This window comes from Dipodomys spectabilis, unplaced genomic scaffold, assembly GCF_019054845.1.
Source record: "Dipodomys spectabilis isolate Male_0828 unplaced genomic scaffold, ASM1905484v1 ptg000006l, whole genome shotgun sequence".
In the NCBI taxonomy this organism is placed as follows: domain Eukaryota; kingdom Metazoa; phylum Chordata; class Mammalia; order Rodentia; family Heteromyidae; genus Dipodomys; species Dipodomys spectabilis.
Genome location: NW_024870683.1, coordinates 18403106 through 18423619, shown reverse-complemented (window position 1 = coordinate 18423619; position 20514 = coordinate 18403106). Strand labels below are relative to the sequence as shown.

General features: G+C 38.0%; 1 protein-coding gene across 1 annotated transcript in view; it reads left to right on the top strand.

Moving 5' to 3' along the window:
- Elp1 (elongator acetyltransferase complex subunit 1) overlaps window positions 1-20514 on the top strand; it is a 51036-nt gene that overhangs the window by 7495 nt on the left and 23027 nt on the right. Inside the window, exons 4-18 of the mRNA XM_042695568.1 lie at window positions 143-224; window positions 1429-1509; window positions 2788-2873; window positions 5867-5963; window positions 6250-6340; window positions 7629-7752; window positions 9061-9154; window positions 9786-10016; window positions 11204-11374; window positions 13036-13135; window positions 16220-16402; window positions 16926-17032; window positions 17504-17607; window positions 19382-19435; window positions 19534-19639. Of these exons, the coding sequence (XP_042551502.1) occupies window positions 143-224; window positions 1429-1509; window positions 2788-2873; window positions 5867-5963; window positions 6250-6340; window positions 7629-7752; window positions 9061-9154; window positions 9786-10016; window positions 11204-11374; window positions 13036-13135; window positions 16220-16402; window positions 16926-17032; window positions 17504-17607; window positions 19382-19435; window positions 19534-19639 (1711 nt within the window). The remainder of the gene's footprint in view (window positions 1-142; window positions 225-1428; window positions 1510-2787; window positions 2874-5866; window positions 5964-6249; window positions 6341-7628; window positions 7753-9060; window positions 9155-9785; window positions 10017-11203; window positions 11375-13035; window positions 13136-16219; window positions 16403-16925; window positions 17033-17503; window positions 17608-19381; window positions 19436-19533; window positions 19640-20514) is intronic.

Below are 20514 nucleotides of genomic sequence, written 5' to 3'. Positions count from 1 at the left end.
GTTCCTGAAAACATGTCTTTTGGAATAATTCACCTTTGTGTGTTTATATCTGATTGTTTTGATTGAGGATATAATCTTACCAAGTTAATCTTATCAAGACACTTACGTTCTAAAGTTCCTTTTTCATTTTTCTTGGTCACAGCTGGAATGTGTTGGGAGTGTGGCCAGTGGTATTTCTGTTATGAGCTGGAGTCCTGACCAAGAGCTGGTGCTTCTTGCCACAGGTAAACTAAACTTATGAAACTTCAAGTGTATTATCTTACAGAGTGCTCAGATTTCAAAAACTTCTTTGAAAAATTGTAATATAGAACGGCTATATTTCCTGTAAGTTACATTTTACCTGTATATATTGTCATAGAAAGTTGTTAGTTCATGCCTATAAATGTAGTTATTCAGGAGGCTGATATGTGGAAGGTAGAGGTTCCAAGCCGGCCTAGATAGAAAAGTCAGCAAGTCTCCATCTCTAACTAGCAAAATACCAGACTTAAGGTATGGTTCAAGTGGTAGAGCACCAGGTAGGAATAAAAGAGTGTGAGGCCCTGAGTTCAAGCCCTAATGCCTGCACAGAAAAAAAAAAGTTTTATATAACTTTTTTAGTATATGGAAATGGGAAAGAAGTTATAAAACAAGGAATGGTTGCTAAGTCCACAATTGCAGTTAAAACTGTCACAGTAGTTATTTTAATCTACAAGCAAGAATTGGTATCAGTAGGTTCTAATACCTGTCTTGCGTTTTGTTTTTTCCTCTCTCTCTCTCTCTTTGAGTCTCTTTATTCTCAGTGAGTTCAAAAAGCTAATACCATTGCTGTGGTTTATGTCTGAAGAATTGCCTGGGAAACTAGGAGTATTGGTGTTAGTGGAGGAAGGTTATCTGGATATTTACACTTAGAAGTATACACATGGCTGAAAATAAGCACCTGGTGACTAATTACACATTTCATAGCTTTCTTCTTTTGGTGTGGGAGGAAGTTCTGGTGTCTTTTTTTGTTTTTTTTTTTTTTTTTTGGGGGGGGGGGGGGTCCGGTCGTGGGGCCTGAACTCTGGGCCTGGGCACTGTCCCTCAGCTCTTCAGCTCAAGGCTAGTGCTCTACCACTTGAGCCACAGCACCACTTCCGGCTTTTTTCTTTTTGCTTATGTGGTGCTGGGGAATCGAACCCAGGGCCTCAGGCATGCAAGGCAAGCGCTCTACCACTGAGCCACCTTCCCAGCCCCGAAGTTCTGGTGTTTGAACTTGGAACGTCACACTTGCTGAGAGGGTGCACTTTGTCTCCTGAACCATGCCCTATTTAAAAACAAATTAAAGCCTTTTATATGCATTCTGTTTGCCCTATTCTGTCTGTAACAGCCTCTTGCTGGATCTGTTGCTACATTTAGGTTGACAAGCTTGTTACAGGAGAACAAAATCATCCTTATTTGTTCTCCTCCAAGGTCAACAGACCCTGATTATGATGACAAGAGACTTTGACCCAATCATGGAGCAGCAAATCCACCAAGACGATTTTGGCGAAAGTAAGTACAGTTACGAAACATTTAGTGACCTGAATTTCTTTCTCAGACTGGATCATTTTCTTTTACACCAGTTGTCACATCATAGGTGTAGAGAACTGTGAAAAAGGCTATGCCTTGTTCCTACCAACTAGATCTGAGTCTGTTTTTCATACAACAATCAAATTGCTTTCTTTTATTAGTGACTCGTGAATCCAGGGCTTGTGTTCTCACTATGCTGATACTTGATGACTTGAACCATATCTCCTGTCCTCAGCTTGTTTTCTTGCTTAGATCTAGCCAGGGTTACTCAGACATTGAGAGTGTGAGAGTGTTGAAGGGTAAGAGAGGAAATACCGACTATAAGAAGCTCTTACTGGTAGAAAAGCACTACTAGGTAGTTGGTCTAATTGAAGAGAGGAATTGGGGAGAAGCTATTTCTGTTAAGTTCTAATAACCTCATGCCTACTCAACAAACTAACTCTGAGAAGTCATTTAGAAAGCTGTTACTTATTTAGTCATTCAGAAATTACTTTTGAGTAGGTAGTATGAATCCAGTAGTATGTTCGGCATAATTTAAAGAAATTAGACACAGCCCTGCTTCATTAGAATCAGAATCAGTGGCGGAAGGGAAGTAGTTAGTCCTGCATCTGGATGATGCTTTTAGGACTCTAATCTTTATGCTACCTCTTGTAGGTAGACATGATGATCTAACCTCAAGAAACATAGAGGCTGCATTGTTTCAGCAACTCTGACTTTATATTTATGTAAGAGAAGCATTATTTACAAAGTACCCAGCATGCAAAGCAGAATTCCTGTGCTAGGATTTTGAGCTCTGCACCAAGAGAATCAGTCTCCAGGTCTACATGATGAGACAGATTTGATCATCTATGGTCCCTCCAACCAGTAGCAGAAAAACTAGATATATTTGGCTAATTTAAAGCTGAAAAACAGAATTTATTTTAGTTCTTGTCTTGAGTGTGTTGTCATTTGTGCATATACTATAGAACTTCTTCATGTTTCATTCTTGTTGTAACATGGGTACGATTTCTGACATATTAAGGGAGCTTAGAATGCATATGATGGCAATAAAATGCTTTCCAGAATAAGGAGATATCATACTCCTCCATCTCATAGCTGTCTGTAATCTAGAATGTAGATTTTTACAATATTGACTTGTTGAGAGGTCTTAGAGAACCCAAATAGTTGTCAGTGACGACGTTGTGAGGAATGAAACTGCTTTTATGTGATTTCCTGTGGCTTATAATTTGTCTTACATGCTCTCCATAAATTGTTTTTTAGGCAAATTTATTACTGTTGGATGGGGCAAAAAGGAGACCCAGTTCCATGGTTCAGAAGGCAGGCAAGCAGCTTTTCAGATGCAAATGGTAAGGTTGTTTTGACGGGTAAAGAATCTTGATGGCATAAGATGTACAAGTCGTTATGTCGAAAAACAAACTTTACAACTTTGGTGGGGGGGATGAGAGGGAGGATATGAAGGAATGAGAAGGGGAAACAAAGGAGGAGTCTACAATGCTTGATAAGAAATGTGCTCATTATTTTACCCATGTAATTGTAACCCCTCTGTATAGTATTTTCACAATAAAAAAAAAAGAAAAAAAATCTTGATGGCAACAAATGGAGGTTCTACTAGAATCATAGGTAACCATTTAAAGGCTAATAATGGACAGATCTTTTCTGCTTTAATGAAACAGAAGCTGTTCATAGTCCTTGAGGAAATGAAACACCCCATGAAGATTCAGAGTTTTTTTTGTTTTTTGTTTTTTATTTTTTTTCTGGTCCTGAGGCTTGAACTCAGAGCTTGGGCACTGTCCCTGAGCTTCTTTTGATCAAGGCTAGCACTCTACCACTTGAGCCACAGTGCCACTTCTGGCTTTTTCTGAATAGTATATTATAAGTCCCACGGACTTTCCTGCCCAGGCTGGATTCAAACCGTGATCCTCAGATCTCAGCCTCCTGAGTAGTTAGGAGTACAGATGTGAGCCATTAGAGGTGCAAGATTCAGTTTTTATTGCTAAATTGCTTTGATTGTGTGTGTGTGTGTGTGTGTGTGTGTGTGCAGAGAATAATTATAACCAGTATTTATCACTCAAGCAAATATTATGGATAGAAATGAAGTACCGCATATATAGCCCTTCTAATGTCTTCTCTTTTCTTTTCTGAAAATGATTGATGCCCTGCATTCACTGCTTATTATTCATATGCCTGTTTTCAAATTTTTACTCCACATACAGATTTTTCAGTATTTTTTCTGAGTTTTCCTTTTGGATAAAATTCTTTATTTTCCTTCTTTCTGTTTTAGAAAGTTCTACAGATCACCTATTAGTATCTTTTTAAAAAAATTTTTCAGATCTGAGGACCGAACTCTGGGCCTTGCAATTGCAGACAAGTGCTCTTCTACTAAGCTAAATCTCCAACCCCATATTAATGTCTTAATGATCTAAGTCAATGCTTTGCAATATTATAAGCTAGAAGACAGGGAAATATGAGCACAATCTCATGCTTGGGGTGTCCAGGGAAGTAGCTCTGTGTCTCCTATCGAGTTAAAATGTTAAACTCTTACATTTTAATTTGTTTTAATATGAATATTTTTTAAAGAAATTGATTAAAAAAATGAATAAAATTAGTGCCCCAGTTCAAAGAAGTACAGATTATATTACCATCTTGACATTTATTAGCCAGGTGACATTGGGAAGTTTTCTAACACTTCTCAGCATCATTATTTCTGTCTGTGAAGTAGGCAGGATGATGTCTCCCTTATCAGAGTTCAGAGTCAAAAGCAATGGTATATGAAATGAAAGCGCTACTAGAGCAACAGCACAGAGGATACAATCAGATGGTGGTGGTTGCTCTTACAACATAAGAAATTATAAAATCTGGTTGTATTTCTAAGTAAAATGTGCATATTGCATCTACTTCGGCACTTTGAAAACTGTTGGTCCACTAGACTCAGTAACAGACTGCCCGGGGCCAGGGAAATGGAGTAGATACTCCCCTTACAAGCTTGCCATAATTTGATAGTTGTTCCAATTAGGAAAACTGGTTTTTATGTTGCTCTCGATTTTTTTTTTTTTGTTTTAATTATGATTTTACTACAGAGTAACCACAAAAGTGAAGGGTGGTAGGAAAGGTATTTGACCAAGTAAATCGTTTTTTGCACATTAGTATTTTTTTTACTTAATGAGCAAGTAAAATTAGACTTCATAATATCTAAATTATATCCTAATAAGGTATTAAAAAGGGAATCTATAGTAGTATTCAGAACAAGACAAATTTCTCAACTCTGATAAGCTCTAGGGTAGGGTAGACATTTTACTCCTGTACCCCCTAGATTAAGAAGTATCTAATATTGTCCAAATTAGGTTTTATTAATGACAAAATGATTCAGATAATGGGGAGAAATGCAAATCACATTCTAATATGTAATGTACTATTCATTAGACTGCCCTAGCTCTTGTTGTGAATATTTTCTAAAGGATCTAGGGCTTTGTCTTGGTTTGAAAATTTAGTTGCCCTTTATAAAACAAAAATATATGGGTTAGTAAGAAGCAGCATATTCATGGGAATGTCCTGGTGTTTTTTTTTATGGATATTAGCTTCTTTTTTTATAATTTTTTAATTGTGAAAATACTGTACAGAGGGGTTACAATTACATGGGCAAGATAATGAGTACATTTCTTATCAAGCATTGTTGCCTCCTCCTTTGTTCCCCTTCCCATCCCTTCCCATCCTTCCCCCCCACCTCCTCCATGTCCTGGTTTTTAAGTTATATTGTTCTCTTAGGTTAATGCCTGCCTGGCTATTGTTCAGGTGCTTAGTAACACTGATTCAGGAGGTTGCAATGTGTCTTGTTTTCCTATTCTCTTAGATAATTGATTTTTCATTCATTAAAAAAGTACTGTAGCTAGGTGCTGGTAGATCACATCTGTAATCCTAACTACTCAGGAGGCTGAGATCTGAGGATTGAGGTTCAAAGCCAGAAAAGTCCTCATGAGACTCTTAACTCCAATTAACCACTCAAAAGCTGAAGTGGAGCCATGGTTCAAAGTGGCAGAGTGTTAGCCTTGAGCAGTATTGTTCAGGGGTAGCACCAGGTTCTGAATTCAAGTCCTACAATTGGCAAAAAAAAAAAGTGCTGTAATGCCCATACACTATTTTTACTACTCAAGACTTTTAGTTTTAATTTCTTTGTTCTTGATTTCTGGGTGTAAGAGCCCTTCTAGAAGTATTCCTTAAGATCCTTTGGAGCTGGTTTTCTAGATCACTTCATGTATAAGATAAATACTTAATGGCTGAAGCTTGTTTGATTCTGGACCATTTCAAGACCTTCAGTAGTACTGATATTTATTCCTCTCTTTAGCATGAGTCTGCTTTACCCTGGGATGATCACAGACCACACGTTACCTGGCGTGGAGATGGACAGTTTTTTGCTGTGAGTGTTGTTTGCCCAGAAACAGGTATGGAAATAACTTGTTAGGGCAAAACATGTTTTACCTCATTGAGGTTTAGGAAAATTTTCTTCTATTTGCTTTTAGTTGTTTATTACGTTAAAAAAAAAAAAAAGGAAAAGATGTGCTACTTTAGATATTAAGAATTTGGCGACCATTGAGACTTCTTATACAGCTTCCTACAGCCTGTCAGCTGGTGGCTACAGACTTACAAAGAAATCTTCTGGAAAGCTGTGACCTGGTGACCTTTATCATATGTGTTTAGTTTGTTTATATGGCTCCATCTTTTGTGCAGGAGCTCGAAAGGTCAGAGTGTGGAACCGTGAGTTTGCTTTGCAGTCAACTAGTGAACCTGTGGCAGGACTGGGACCTGTGCTGGCTTGGAAGTAAGTGGGAGAAGAAATCCTGAGACACCTTGTCAGCTTCTTTGAGCCAGGATAGGGGTGGTAGTGCCCATTTCATGTAGGTTTTTAATGCAACATAATCTGTGTCTCTTCATTTGTCTGTGAGCCTGTATCAGTCTTCTTACTTTCTCCTGCCTTCCCCTGCAAGATATATTCATTTTGAATAGTAGATTCTGGGCCCCTTCACAGATCCTCTCATGCACACGATCCCACACATTTTGCATCTCTTATTCTTAAAAGGTTGTTGTTATAGATAGCACATGTTTGAAGCCCCTGTAGAAAACAGAAAATGCTGCTTTGAAGAGAAGTCCTTTCTGCAAGACTCTGTGGGGTACATGGTACCTTCTCAGAGAACTAGGAAAAGACTCCTTTGAAAATTTCTACAGCAGGTCATCTACTTTCCAGAGAGCCTGAGGTCTTGGTCTGAGCTCCCTCCTTCTTCTCATGTCCTTCGACCAGTGCCCTTGTGCAGGTTATAATTTGCTTGTCATGTTGGCTGCATATAGATTATAGGTAGAAAAAAATGCCTTTTATTTAAGTAACATCTATAACATGCAAAACCAGAAAGAGTCTTGATTTGAGACATCTTGTTTTCCCATAATATGTGAGGGGTATTAGGTGATAGAGCAAGAGAAAAACATACCTAATAAAATGTTGGAAACCAAGATGAATGAGAATACAGGATGGAGATGATTTCAATTCATAGAGAAGGTTAGAAAAATACCTTTTTTAGCATGGACTACTTGCTGAAGTAATTTAATTGAAGAAGAATATAACTATTAGGATGTATTGGAATGGCTTTGTAAAATTTTTTTTGATTGGTCATGGGTCTTGAACTCTGGGCCTGGGTGCTGTCCCTGAGATCTTCACCTCAAGGCTAGCACTCTACCACTAAAACCAGAGTGCCACTTCTGGTTTTCTGAATGGTTTATTGGAGAAAAGAGTTTCTCGGACATTCCTGCTCGGGCTGGCTTTGAACCATGATCCTCAAATCTCAGCCTCCTGTGTGGCTAGGATTACAGGTGTGGGCCACCGGTGGCCATCTAAAATTTGTTATTTTTAAAAAATGATTCAAATACAGTTCAATTCTGTGAGACTGTGAGCATATTGGGCCCACATTCTTTTTTCTGGGCCAGTGCTTCTAAGGGTGAAATACCTTGGATGAACATTTCACTTCATATTTCTTCTGAAAAATAATCACTGAATTTCTTTTTATTCTTAAGTCAGCTAGTTGAGCTTTTGGATATTATAATGGTGTATTTGTTTTAAGACCCTCAGGGAGTTTGATTGCATCTACACAAGATAAACCCAACCAGCAGGACGTTGTGTTTTTTGAAAAAAATGGCCTTCTTCATGGACAATTTACACTTCCTTTGCTCAAAGATGAGGTTAAGGTAGGTATCTGAGTTATTTGCCATCAAATATGAAGGATTCTTCCCAGTGAAAGAGGAGGTTGATACCTGATATGGATTGTAAATGGAAGCTCCAGAGAAAGAGCCATAAAAATGGTGGCTTCTCTAATTGGTATTTTTTTATGTAAAAAGAATTGTTTTTCTTTTTTTCTTTCTTTCTTTTTTTTTTTTTTGAGGTGGGGGGTCCGGTCATTGGGCCTGAACTCTGGGTCTGGGCACTGTCCCTCAGCTCTTCAGCTCAACCTAGCGCGCTACCACTTGAGCCATAGCACCACTTCTAGCTTTTTTTTTGTCCTGCTTATGTGGTGTTGAGGAATCGAACCCAGGGCCTCATGTATGCAAGGCAAGCACTCTACCACTGAGCCACCTTCCCAGCCCAAAGAGTTGTTTTTCTAAAACAGTTTTTTGCCAAAAAAAAAAACACTCCCTATATCAAATATAGAAAGGAAATAAAAATGCTAGGTTATTTTGTGTGTATGTGTTTATGTAGGTACTGGAGCTTAAAATTGGGACCCAGATCTCTCCTTTGTTTTTGTTTTTCCTCAAAGTCAGCACTGTGTTATTTGAGCTATATACCTCCACTTCCCAATATTTTGCTGGTTATTTGGACAGAGAAAAGTCTCAAATTTGTCTTTCTGGGCTGACTTTCAGCTTTGATTCTCACCTTTCAACTTCCTGAGTAGCAAGGATTACAGATACGAACCACCACTACCTGGATGAAATGTTAGTTTTTATTATTTGAAAAGCCATAATTTTTTTCAGTAGTTTTTTTTTTCCAATTGTTTGAGTAGGGATTTAACTCATGACCACAGCCCTTTTAAAAAATGTTTTTAAATTTTGTTGTTGTTGTTGATCATGGAGCTTGAACTCAGGGCCTGGGGTGCCATCCCTGAGCTATTTTGCACAAGGCTAGTGCTTTGGCCACTTTGAGCCACAGTGCCACTTCCAGTTTTCTGGTGGTTAATTGAAGATAAAAGTCTTGCAGACTTTTCTGCCCGAGCTGGCTCTGAACCATGATCCTCACATCTCAGTCTCCTGAGTGAGTATTACAGGTGTGAGCCATAGGTGCCTGGCTATTAATTTCTTCTAATCTTTAAACATAATTCATTTATTTTTAAGTCCAATTATGTTGGACAGATTTGTTTAACAACTGTAGGTTAATAATTTACAGGTAGGGATCAGCCCAAGGAGGGTGAGATTATTTGGTTTCTGAGAGTAGGAAATTGGGCTGTTTAGATTTTAAAATAAATGTATTGCTAAAGGTTGCTGATCTTTTTTTTTCCTTACTAGGTTAATGAATTGTTGTGGAATGCAGATTCCTCTGTGCTTGCTGTTTGGCTAGAAGACCTTCAGAGGGAAGACAGTTCCACTCTGAAATCCTATGGTGAGACACCTTGGCCTATGCCTTGTAAATTACAGTCTTTTAGTGGAATCAGAGTTGTGAAAGTAGATAGAAGCAGATGGTGTGAAGTTTTTTTGATTATTTTTGTATTGCAGTTGTATATTATATATTAATCCGCATCTTAGCTTGAGTGTTTCAGCACAATCATGAGCCATGTAATGATATTTTAGTAAAAAATAGACTATTAGCTGGTGGTCCTGTAAGATTATATTAGCTAATGACATTGAGTTTAATGCTCAACCAGTGACAATATCCTCTAATAACTCATTTCTCTTAATATGTCCTTGTTATTCAGTGACACATGGCTGTACTTAGAGTCCGATTGCCAAATTGTCTTCTTCCCAACTTCTTGTGAGGGAAACTCACCTAAATGCTACTTTTTCTAGTAGCTGTCTTTCATGATCATAAAATTTAAAGGTCTAGGTAAAAGTAAATTTGTGTATTTCTGACTTCATTGATGCTTGACATATTGTCTTTGCAGATAACTACTTTTTACTAATTATTATTATTTTAGTGAAGAGGATAGAGTTACTTCAAAAATTGCCCCTGTTCTCTAAAAGTATGAAGTCTGCTGTTCTCTTCCCTGAAAGTTTTCCTTCCATTTTTCCTGCAGTTCAGCTCTGGACTGTTGGAAACTATCACTGGTATCTCAAACAAAGCCTACCCTTCAGCACCAGTGGGAAAAGCAAGATTGTGTCCTTGATGTGGGACCTGGTAACTCCATACCGGCTACATGTTCTATGTCAGGGCTGGCATTACCTCTGCTATGACTGGCACTGGACAACTGATCGGAGCTCAGGAGATAATTCGAGTGACTTGGCAAATGTGGCTGTCATTGATGGAAGTAAGCAGCTGGGCAATGTGTTTATGCACCTACAGGAGACCAAGACTAGGGCCTGCAGATATGGTAGCTTGACTAGAGCAGTAGGGTTGTTTGGTTTGTTTTTTACACCTCTCTCTCTCTATATATATATGTATATATTATATATTTCTCTCTCTATATATATTTATTATATATATAATATGTATATTTATTATATTTTATTATTTATTATATATTATACTATTTACTTATATATATTATGTATATTATATATATATATATATATATATATATATATATATATATATATATATATATATATATATATATACATTTATGGATGGGATTACTATTAAATGGAGTATATATTATCCTGGAAAATTATTCTCTCCTTGTTCTATTTCCCTATTTTCTTGTGTCTATGGCCTGTACATATTTATTTGTCTGGTCTTTGAAGACTTTGCAGATTTTAACCCTTTCTCGAGAAAATAACAGTAGGGCCATATGGGAGTGGGTGTGCTTGCCTTTTCTTTTTGCCCTAATATGACTTATATTGACCCTTGCATTGCTGTACTTGTGTTGCTTTGTTTCCTGATAGAAACACTTGGATGTTTTTTGTATGTTTTGTTCAAGTCCTATAAATGAGGATTGGGTTCATGTTTTATAACTACATGGAAAGGTTTGGGAAGGACTGACTTGACTAGTGAAGTGGTCACCTTAATAGTTGACGTATTGCTGACAACATAAGCTCTTGATTATAAGATTTTTCATGTGAGTTGATGTACCAAGTCATATAATGGTTATTATAATGATTTTATTAATTACATGTTTTGTATAGAGAACTTAGTTTTACCTTATTTCAAAATCCATACCTAGAAAAGTGCTTTATGCATTTTGAAGTATTGATAACCCTGGTTTGGACTGGTTTGGTTACAGGCTCAGGTTTAAAGTTAGAATTCAAACCTCTTGGCATATTTCTGTAGACTCTGGCACCTCAAGCTTAAAAGTCTAGTCTTGGTCTAGAGGCAACAATAGCTGATGTAAGTGGCATCTGCCACACAATTTTCCTATTTCCAAAATATTTTTAAACTTATCCATGAGGAAAATTATTTTCAAAAATTGTTATGTGCTCTCCTCAGTGATGCTGAGGCACCTTTTTTTAGAGGTTGAATCTGTCCATATGTCTAATATTTCTTTTTCTCTTGTAGACAGAGTATTGGTGACAGTCTTCCGGCAGACTGTGATTCCACCTCCCATGAGCACCTACAGACTGCTGCTCCCACACCCAGTTAATCAGGTCACATTCTCTGCAAACCCTGAGAAGAGTAACAACATTGCTGTCCTAGATGCCAGTAACCAGATTTCTGTTTATAAGTGTGGTATGTTAACAAGATGTTTTGAATTAAGCCCCTCCTACTCAAAAGCAAATTGTAATGTGGTGCTTAGCTACAGTGTTTCTAAGACTTTTAAAGTGTCTAATTGAATTTGTTAGGATTAGAATACTTAATATGCCTGCATTTGCATCCCTGGCTTATAAGAGCACTTCCTTTTACCTTATAGAACTTGAAGAGTCAGTTAATAGCATTCAAGCCTCTAAATAATGTGGCATCTTATTGCATCTTTAAAGGTTTTACTGTTCTCACTGCCTATGTATATAGTTTCAATTGATCTCACCTCTCCCAGGGATTACATCAGAAATGGCTTTTCCTGCTTTATAGTTGAGGGTACATAGGGTCATAGATCTTTTAATTTTCATGACCAAGAACCAGAAAAGATCTCAGCACAGGTATAACTTACTACAATGATCCTATCATAATTTCCTGTTGCTTTCTTGACCTATTGGCAAACCGGAAATTTGTTTTTATTTGATAGTTTTGTGGTCATGTCACAGAGTAAGCTGGCATATGGCAGTGGGAGACTTGTTTCAAATACCTTTTAAATTCCCCAGTGAGAAAAGTCTAGAAAGCTGTAGTGACAATTCCCATATGAGAATTACCCACTTCACACTGGCTTTTTTATTTAAAAAAAAATGCTGTGAAATTCTATTACAGTTCATGAACTTTTTTTTTTTTTGTCAGTCTTGGGGTTTGAACTCTAGGTCTGGGCACTGTCTCTCAGCTCTTCAGCTCAAGGCTAGCACTCTGCCACTTGAGCTACAGTGCCACTCTGTCTCACAGATGTTCTTGACTAGGCTGGCTTTAAACCGTGATCCTCAGATCTCAGCCTCCTGAATAGTTAGGATTACAGGCCTAGCCATGAACTTTTAAAAATCGCTTTAAAAAAAAAAAATATGTTCATTATCAGGGCAATATATACCCTATCAGATGGCGAGTGTTATAGAAAAAATTAAGCAATATAGGGGTATGGAGAAAGTACAGGAGTATGGGCTTAGGGCAAGATAGCTTTGTATTTTGGACGATGGGGAAGGACTCTGTACAGGTAAGCTTTAGCAGAGACCTGAGAATCAAGAGTGGAAGCCAGGCAAACATGAAAGGCAAACAGTGAAAAAGCAATGGCAAAGATGTTCGTGTGTAAATACGGGAAACCAGGGTGGCTGCAAGTGAGGGGAGAGTGGCGAGTGGGATCATAGACATGATGATGGAGCAACTCCTGTAGAACCTTGAGGCTTGTACTCAGCGTACACTAAGAGCACTAGAAGGCTTGAGGTGAGGAGTACAGTGTCCTGATTAAGCTAGATACTAAGAATGGATATTATCTTACAAGCAAGTGCTGAGCAGTTCAGAGAGTGAGGTTACTGTGAGATGGTTGAGGACAAGGGAGAGAATAGTGCTAGGGGGAGAAGCAGTCCCTCTCCTTCCTCTTACTGCAGTGTTGCCTGTATTGGTGCAGGCTGTGGCTGACACGTTATTAAAGAAGGTTTTGGGTAAGCTAAAAGTTAGGCAGAAATTTAAGAAAGAAATTGAGATGTGATTATTTTCTTGATTGCTTTATTTATCTTGTAGAATTCATTAATTGCCCTTAGTGTTAGGAGAACTATTTATAGCTTCTAATGATAGTATTTGTGTTTTTTATTTTTTAGGTGATAGTCCAAGTGTGGATCCCACAGTGAAGCTGGGAGCTGTGGGTGGAAATGGATTTAAAGTTCCCCTCAGAACACCTCATCTGGAAAAGAGATACATGTAGGTTCTTAATTATCTTAGGTCTGTAGGAACAGAATCAGTAGGCATTTCATCCTGAATTCAGTTAGCCGTTAACTCTTTGCATGTCTCTGAGTGGAACAGGAAGTAGATAACAACAGCCAGACCTGTTTTTACAGCCTGCTTGGGGAAGCCAGTCACTTAATTTATCTGAATGTCATATATTCCAGTGGGTGTCAAGGAACTTGGAGTTGTAAGACAGCTGAGGCTTCCCAGAATAGCCCTGCGTTCTCCAGGGAAATTCACATGGGAAAGATGAAGGTAAAGATGGTAAGACAGAGTTGAATTCTCTTACATAACAGTTTATACAGGTTTTGACATATGGGCAACCAAATTTGGCTTGTGTGTTTGCCTCATCCTAGATTTTAGAACTGGCTGTTGTATTTTGAGTTTCTCAGGTTGAGATTAGAATGCTTTTCACATTGAAACAGCATTGCAATTAGGTATAATTGGGAATCTCAGGTCCACTATAGGCATTTGCAAAATGATCTAGAAATCAAATTCTAATGCTACTTCTGTGAGAAATTGTTTTTACAAATAGTTCCTATTGGTTATTTCCTTACAGATAAGAAAGTGAAAGTAAAGGATAGGTAACTAGCCCAGGGTCATGAAGTTGGTCACTAAAAATCCAGGGTTTAATTCTATAAGTCTATGTCTTAATTACTGACCTATTATATTAATTAATTGTAAAATCAGTAGAAATGATTGGGTATAGCAAAGAACAAAATTTAATACATAATATGTCTTAAATATGTCATATACAAAAATGTTTTTATATGTATGATTTTGGGATTGTATAATGTTTTTAAAGAACACTGACATACATATTTTATTTATAGTGTGTTAATCAGCTTTCCATGACAACATATCTGTGAAAAATGAACTTAAAAAAGAGATGTACTTTGACAGATTAGAAGGTTTTAGTCTGTGACTAATTAGCCCCATTACCTGTGGAGACATAATAGTACATCGTGGTGGTAGTTATGGAGAAGACTTAATTACCTCATGAGCAGATGTGAAAAAGAACAAAGAAACCAGACTCATAGTCCCTTTAAAGGATTGAAAACCTTGTACTAAGCTCTGTTTCTTTCTTCTTACTTCCCTCCCTCCCTCTACCCCTCTCTTTTCCTTCCTTCCTTCCTTCCTTCCTTCCCATTCCTCCCTCCTTCCCTCTCTCCCTCCCTTCCCTCCCCTTCCTTCTTTCCTCTTTTCCTCCTCCTCCTTCCTTCCTTCCTTCTTTTCTTCCTTTCTTTGTTTTTCTTTGTTTCTTTCTTTTTCTTTTTTTCTCTTTCTTTCTCTTTCTCTTTTTCTCCCTTCCTTCCTTCCTTTCTCTTTCTTTGTTTCTTTGTTTCTTTCTTTTTCTCTCTTTCCCTTCTTTCCTTCCTTTCTTTCTTTCTTTCTTTCTTTCTCTTTCTTTTTCTCCCTTCCTTCCTTCCTTCCTTCCTTCCTTCCTTCCTTCCTTCCTTCCTTCCTTCCTTCCTTCCTTCCTTCCTTCCTTCCTTCCTTCCTAACTATGCCAGTCCTAGGGTTTAAACTGTGGGCCTAGGCACTGTCCCTGAGCTTTTTTCCTCAAGGCCAGTACTCTACCACTTGAGCCATAGCCCTACTTTTGGCTTTTTGCTGGTTAATTAAGAGTCTCGTGGGCTTTCATGCCCCAGCTGGCTTTAAACCTCCTTCCTCAGATCTCAGCCTCCTGAGTAGGTAGGATTACAAGCATGAGCCACCAGCTCCTGGCTCTTTTTGTAGAGTTGAAAGTAGTACTGGAATTTGTACTCAGGATCTCATGCTTGCTAGACAAATGTTCTACCTCTTGAGGTGATACTCCCTGCTCTTTGTTTTGTACTTTGGCCATTTTTTGTACTTTTTTTTTTACTTTAGTTTTTGTACTTTAGCCATTTTTTCAGGTAGAGTCTTGCATCTTTTGACAGGGATGACTGAGTAATGTCACCACATCAAGATTTGTGTTGATGAAATTTTACTAGCTTTTGCCTAGACTGGCCTCAAACTGCAATCCTGTGAGCTACTGTGCCCAGCTAGGCAGGCTCTTTCTAATAGCGTAAAGCTTTTGTGGAAACATTCCAGATCTAAACTTTAGCACACAGATTGAAACTGTTAGAGATATGAAGCAAATTACAAAGAGTAAAACAATTTATAATATAGTTTTTTTTTTTTAAGAATGGATAGACACCAGTGGCTCACGCCTATAATCCTAGCTACTTAGGAGACTGAGATCTGAGGATCGCAGTTCAAAGCCAGCCTGGGCAGGAAAGTCTGTGAGACTCTTATCTCCAATAAAGCACTAGGAAACGGGAAGTGGTGCTGTGGCTCAAGCCGTAGAGTGCTGGCCTTGAGCTGAAGAGTGCAGGGACAGTGCCCAGGCCCAGAGTTCAAGCCCCAAGACCAACCAAAAAAAAAAAAAAAACAGGATAGAATGATAAAGCCAAGTCATTCGGATTAGTTTGGGATAGACAGAGAACTGGGAAAGTGTCAGTGAGAACCAGAGATGGCAATGATCATGAGTTCCGGATGAGCAGACTTGAATTAGTGGGAGCTGAGGATCTAAAAGGCAGGAAGTCACCTTTATAGGTACCTACATGAAGTGACAAAAACTGCCCCAATCAGGTGAATAAATGCTCTAAAGGAATGGATTAAGGCATAAAAGCCGTCTCTGAAATTAGTCACAGCCCCCAGGATAGGGTTTGTTCTACTGAAGGTCAAATTTATCTGCTGACATTTGGTCTGAGTGCTGGTATTTGGTGTCAGTAGAAAGATACTGGGCTTCATTAGTATAGGTAGTAGAACAGATAATTTTATTGGCTAGTCAGTTTCTTGGAATGTTCTCTTCAAATCTAAAAATGTCAGAATTTGAAAAACAATTTAAATACAAAAATGTGTTCGTAAGCCAAACTTTTATGTTTTTTAGTATTTGTTAATAGCTCAGGTTTGTTTCTCTGTGTAATTAGGAGTTGACTGTATTTGTGATAGATCATTTTTTTATTCAAGAAAGATATTAAAGATTCAGTGATTTTTGTTTGTAAATCAGATATTCTTGAATATTTCAAACAGAATTCAGCTTGAGAATAATGAAGATCAAGAAGTAAACCCACTGAAACTCAGCCTTCTTACCTGGATTGAAGAAGATACATTTCTGGGTGTTAGCCACAGTCAGTCTAGCCCACAGTCTGTCCTTCACCACTTGACTATAGCCCCTTCCGAGGAGGATAAGGAGCAAGGACAACTCAATGTCAGGTATTACCTTTATTCCTGTATTATGAACAATGGAGTTATGCTTTTGATTTTAGTAGCATAGGGTGCTTTTAGACTACTAGTCAATGAAATTGAGAACTAGTGTCCTTGTTGGACATTTAGCGAGAAGGCTGTCTTTTGAATTGGGGCTAAATAACAAACCAAATTCTATCAGTAATGATTATATGAAAAAGTTGGGCAGGTACCAATAGATGAAGTAAAACATTTTAGACTGTATTAAACGATTTATTATCCACCCACATGTCTGTAATTATTAGATCTTATGATTGATTTTTAGTACCTGTCAAGAATTATGAGAATGGCTAATTCTCATGAATTTGTAAATATATGTGCATGTTTATAGTACTGTCTATATATGTGTTGTATTGAAATAATGTATTACTAAAGGGACATGGCTTTTTTTTTGTGCAAAATCAGTGAGAATTCTTCACCTTTAAAAATAATTGTCTCTTTAACCATCCTCCCCGTACACACACTTTTTTCTTTTTTTTTTTACTTTTTTCAGTTCATCTGTGATTGTGGATGGGGTCATAATTAGTCTGTGTTGCAGTTCCAAGACCAAGTCTTTAGCATTACAGCTGGCTGATGGCCAAGTATTTAAATATCTTTGGGGTAAGTATCACAATTAGGAGAATTTGTTTATGGCATGTATCAATGTTTACTTCTTGAGAAGATACCCTTATGAGTTACTTTGTCAATTTTTTTTGTCAGTTTGTCGGTTTTTGTTGTTGTTATTAATTGCTTTTTTTTTTTTAATGATGGTGAGGATTAAAATTTGGGCTTCGTACAAGAAACCGTTGTAAAAAAGGCAAACTCTTTACTATTGCTATTGAACTGTAGCCTAAGCCCAGTTAGATCTTTTTAACTATCCTAGAAAACTAAGCTGTAGTATAGAATTGACAGGTATATTCTACTCTTGTTTTCTCTTTCAGTGAATAATATATCCTCCTAATGATTTTCCAGAAGTACATTTGGAAAGTAATCCAAATTTCATGTTGTGTTTTATTGAGCATTTATACTGATTTTTCTTTTTTACAAAAGACTTGATCAGCTATTTGTAAACTAAATCTGGCATTCTTGCAGAGTCACCTTCTTTGGTTGTTGAACCATGGAAGAACTCTGGAGGACTTCCTGTTCGATTTCCTTATCCATGTACACAAACTGAATTGGCCATGATTGGAGGAGAGGTAAATAAACACAGTGGGAAAATTTACCACCTAAAATACCCAGCAAACAAAATATTGGATGGAAAACATGGGCTTTAGAGTTGGACCTGCGTCTCCTGTAAATCCCTCTGCAGCAATGGGAAGTTACCTCATTTTTCTGAGCCACACTTTATAAAATGAGAAAATTAGTCCTTTTAAAATTCAGGGAAGCCAGGCATTGGTGGCTCATGCCTATAATCCTTGCTACTCGGGAGGCTGAGATCTGAGGATCGTGGTTCAAAGCCAGCCCAGGAAGCAAAGTCTGTGAGACTTTTATCTCCAATAAACCACTAGAAAAGGGTAAGTGGCACTGTGGCTCAAGTGGTAGAGCACTTGCCTTGAGCTGAAGAGCTGAGGGACAATGCCCAGGCCCAGAGTTCAAGCCCCATGACCAAAAAAAAAAAAAATTCCGGGAAGAATTTAAATATACATAGGGCAAATTTTGTTCCTAGTTTACGGAGTATTCAAAGTTGCTTAAATATCTTTGAGAGAAAGAGAAATTTAATAAGTTACATTGTAATGAATTGTCATTAAATATTAGAATATCTATAATTGAGTGAGTTGTAGGATGTAGTGGTTACAAACAAAATCCAATTGATTTCTGATTTTCTGTCACTATATATTCACTTATTCCCACTGATGGGAGAGTAAAGGAAATAAGCAGAGGGGTAATTAGGATAGTAGCTATGATAATGAGAGATCCAGGAAAACTGTTGAGCTATGAGGTGATAATGTGTATACTGAGCTATGAAAAAGGAAGCTCTCCCTAGAAAGAAAAGTGTGCCTGAGAGAAGGAAAAAGAAACTTCCTGAACTTGGAAAGAACTCATCTTAATGAAGAAACTGAAAGCAGAGAGTGTGGCTAGAGCTCAATGACAGACCAGAGGAGTTTGAATTTTCTTCCTTTTTTTTTTGTTTTTTTGGTGGTGGTACTGAATTAACTCAGTGAAATTAGTGTGGATATCTTGCTTACTAGGCAACTGTTCTACCAGTGAGCCACCCGTCTACATGGTTTTTGGCTGGTTATTTTTGAAATAGGGTTTTGCTTCCTGCCCAGGCATGTGCCTGGGCCCCAGTCTGCCTATTTTAGACTTCTTATTGTTCCTGGAATAACAGGCATGTACCATCTACCAGTTTCTTTTGTTGAGATGTGGAGTCTCAGTCTTTTCTGACTAGACTGACCTAGATCCAAGATCCTCTTAATTTCATCCTCCCATGTTGTTTAGGATGATATGCATTTGGCACTGTACCTGTGTCTAGCTATAGATTGAGAAGGGGTTTCTCAAAACTGCCTGGATGGCCTCTATAATTATTCCAATTTCAGTCTCCCAAGTAGCGAGGGTTAAAAGCATGAGCCACAGATTCCTGGCGAGTTTGAGTTTTTTATTTAATGAGTATTGGGAAGCCATTGATGATTTTTAATTATCCTTTCTGTCTGACTAGAGGCATAGGTTAGAGAGGGATAAGAATAGAATAGGGAAACAACATAGAGACTGTTGGGCTGGACATAGTGAGATGGGAAAGGAGATGTCTAAGATAAGCAGAGGAGATAGAAACCACAGAGCTTGCCATTGAATAGGAGGGTATCATATTTCACTTTGCTTTGAACCTGTCACACACTGGATATCTTAAATCCAGTCTTGATTATAAAGACTTACATGTAAAATCATTGGGCAATAGAACTATAATGAAATTACTTTTACTTTTAACAGGTTGGAAACAGTGTTGCTTATAATTTCAACTTTATTTCTTTGCAGGAATGTGTCCTTGGTCTGACTGACAAGTGTCGTTTTTTCATCAATGACATTGAGGTATCAAGGCTTGGCTTTATATTGGGTCCTTTTCATAGCATTGTCTCCTTGTAAAACACCTAACGTTTACTTGGATGGACTCTCTTTCCTTGTTCCAGGTTGCATCAAATATCACATCATTTGCAGTGTATGATGAATTTTTATTGTTGACAACCCATTCCCATACCTGCCAGTGTTTTCCCCTGAGGGATGCTTCATTTAAAAGTGAGTTTTCAGTGTACAAAATGAAGAGAGTCTCTGTTCCAAAATCTTTTGTCTTCACTTAAATTCTTTACCTGCTTTGGCATTTTGGCATGGAGTCATAGAGAAACCTTTAGAGTTTCATTACATATCCTCTATCTTCAACATGATATCTTAAGTCAAAAATCATTCTATACCAGTTTACAAAACTGTATGTTTTCTTTATTCTTTTTTTTTGGGGGGGGGGTGTCAGTCATGGGACTTGAACTCTGGGCTTGGGCTCTGTTTTTGTGCTCTTCATTCAAGGCGAGCGCTCTACCACTTGAGCCACAGCACCACTTCCAGTTGTCTGGTGGTTTATTGGAGATAAGAGTCTCACTGACTTTTTTTTTTTTTTTTTTTTGGGTCCGGTCGTGGGGCCTGAACTCTGGGCCTGGGCGCTGTCCCCCAGCTCTTCAGCTCAAGGCTAGCACTCTACCACTTGAGCCACAGCGCCACTTCCGGCTTTTTTTTCTTTTTGCTTATGTGGTGCTGAGGAATCGAACCCAGGGCCTCAGGCATGCAAGGCAAGCTCTCTACCACTGAGCCACCTTCCCAGCCCCTCTCACTGACTTTTGTGCCTGGACTGGCTTTGAATCGCGATCCTCAGATCTCAGCCTTCTGAGTAGCTAGGATTATAGGCGTGAGCCACCGACGCCTGGCTATGTTTTCTTTATTCTAAAATGTCCATTTAATTTCACTACTGCTAACTTGGACACTGGTACTGTTTCTTCCATTGATAAGATTATTGTATAAAAAAGCTAGAGACTAACATCTCCCCATGTATTTTCTATATTTCTTGAGAAGTTAACATATGTGAATGTGCATGTAAGTGAGGGCAAGTTCCAGGAATGAGATTG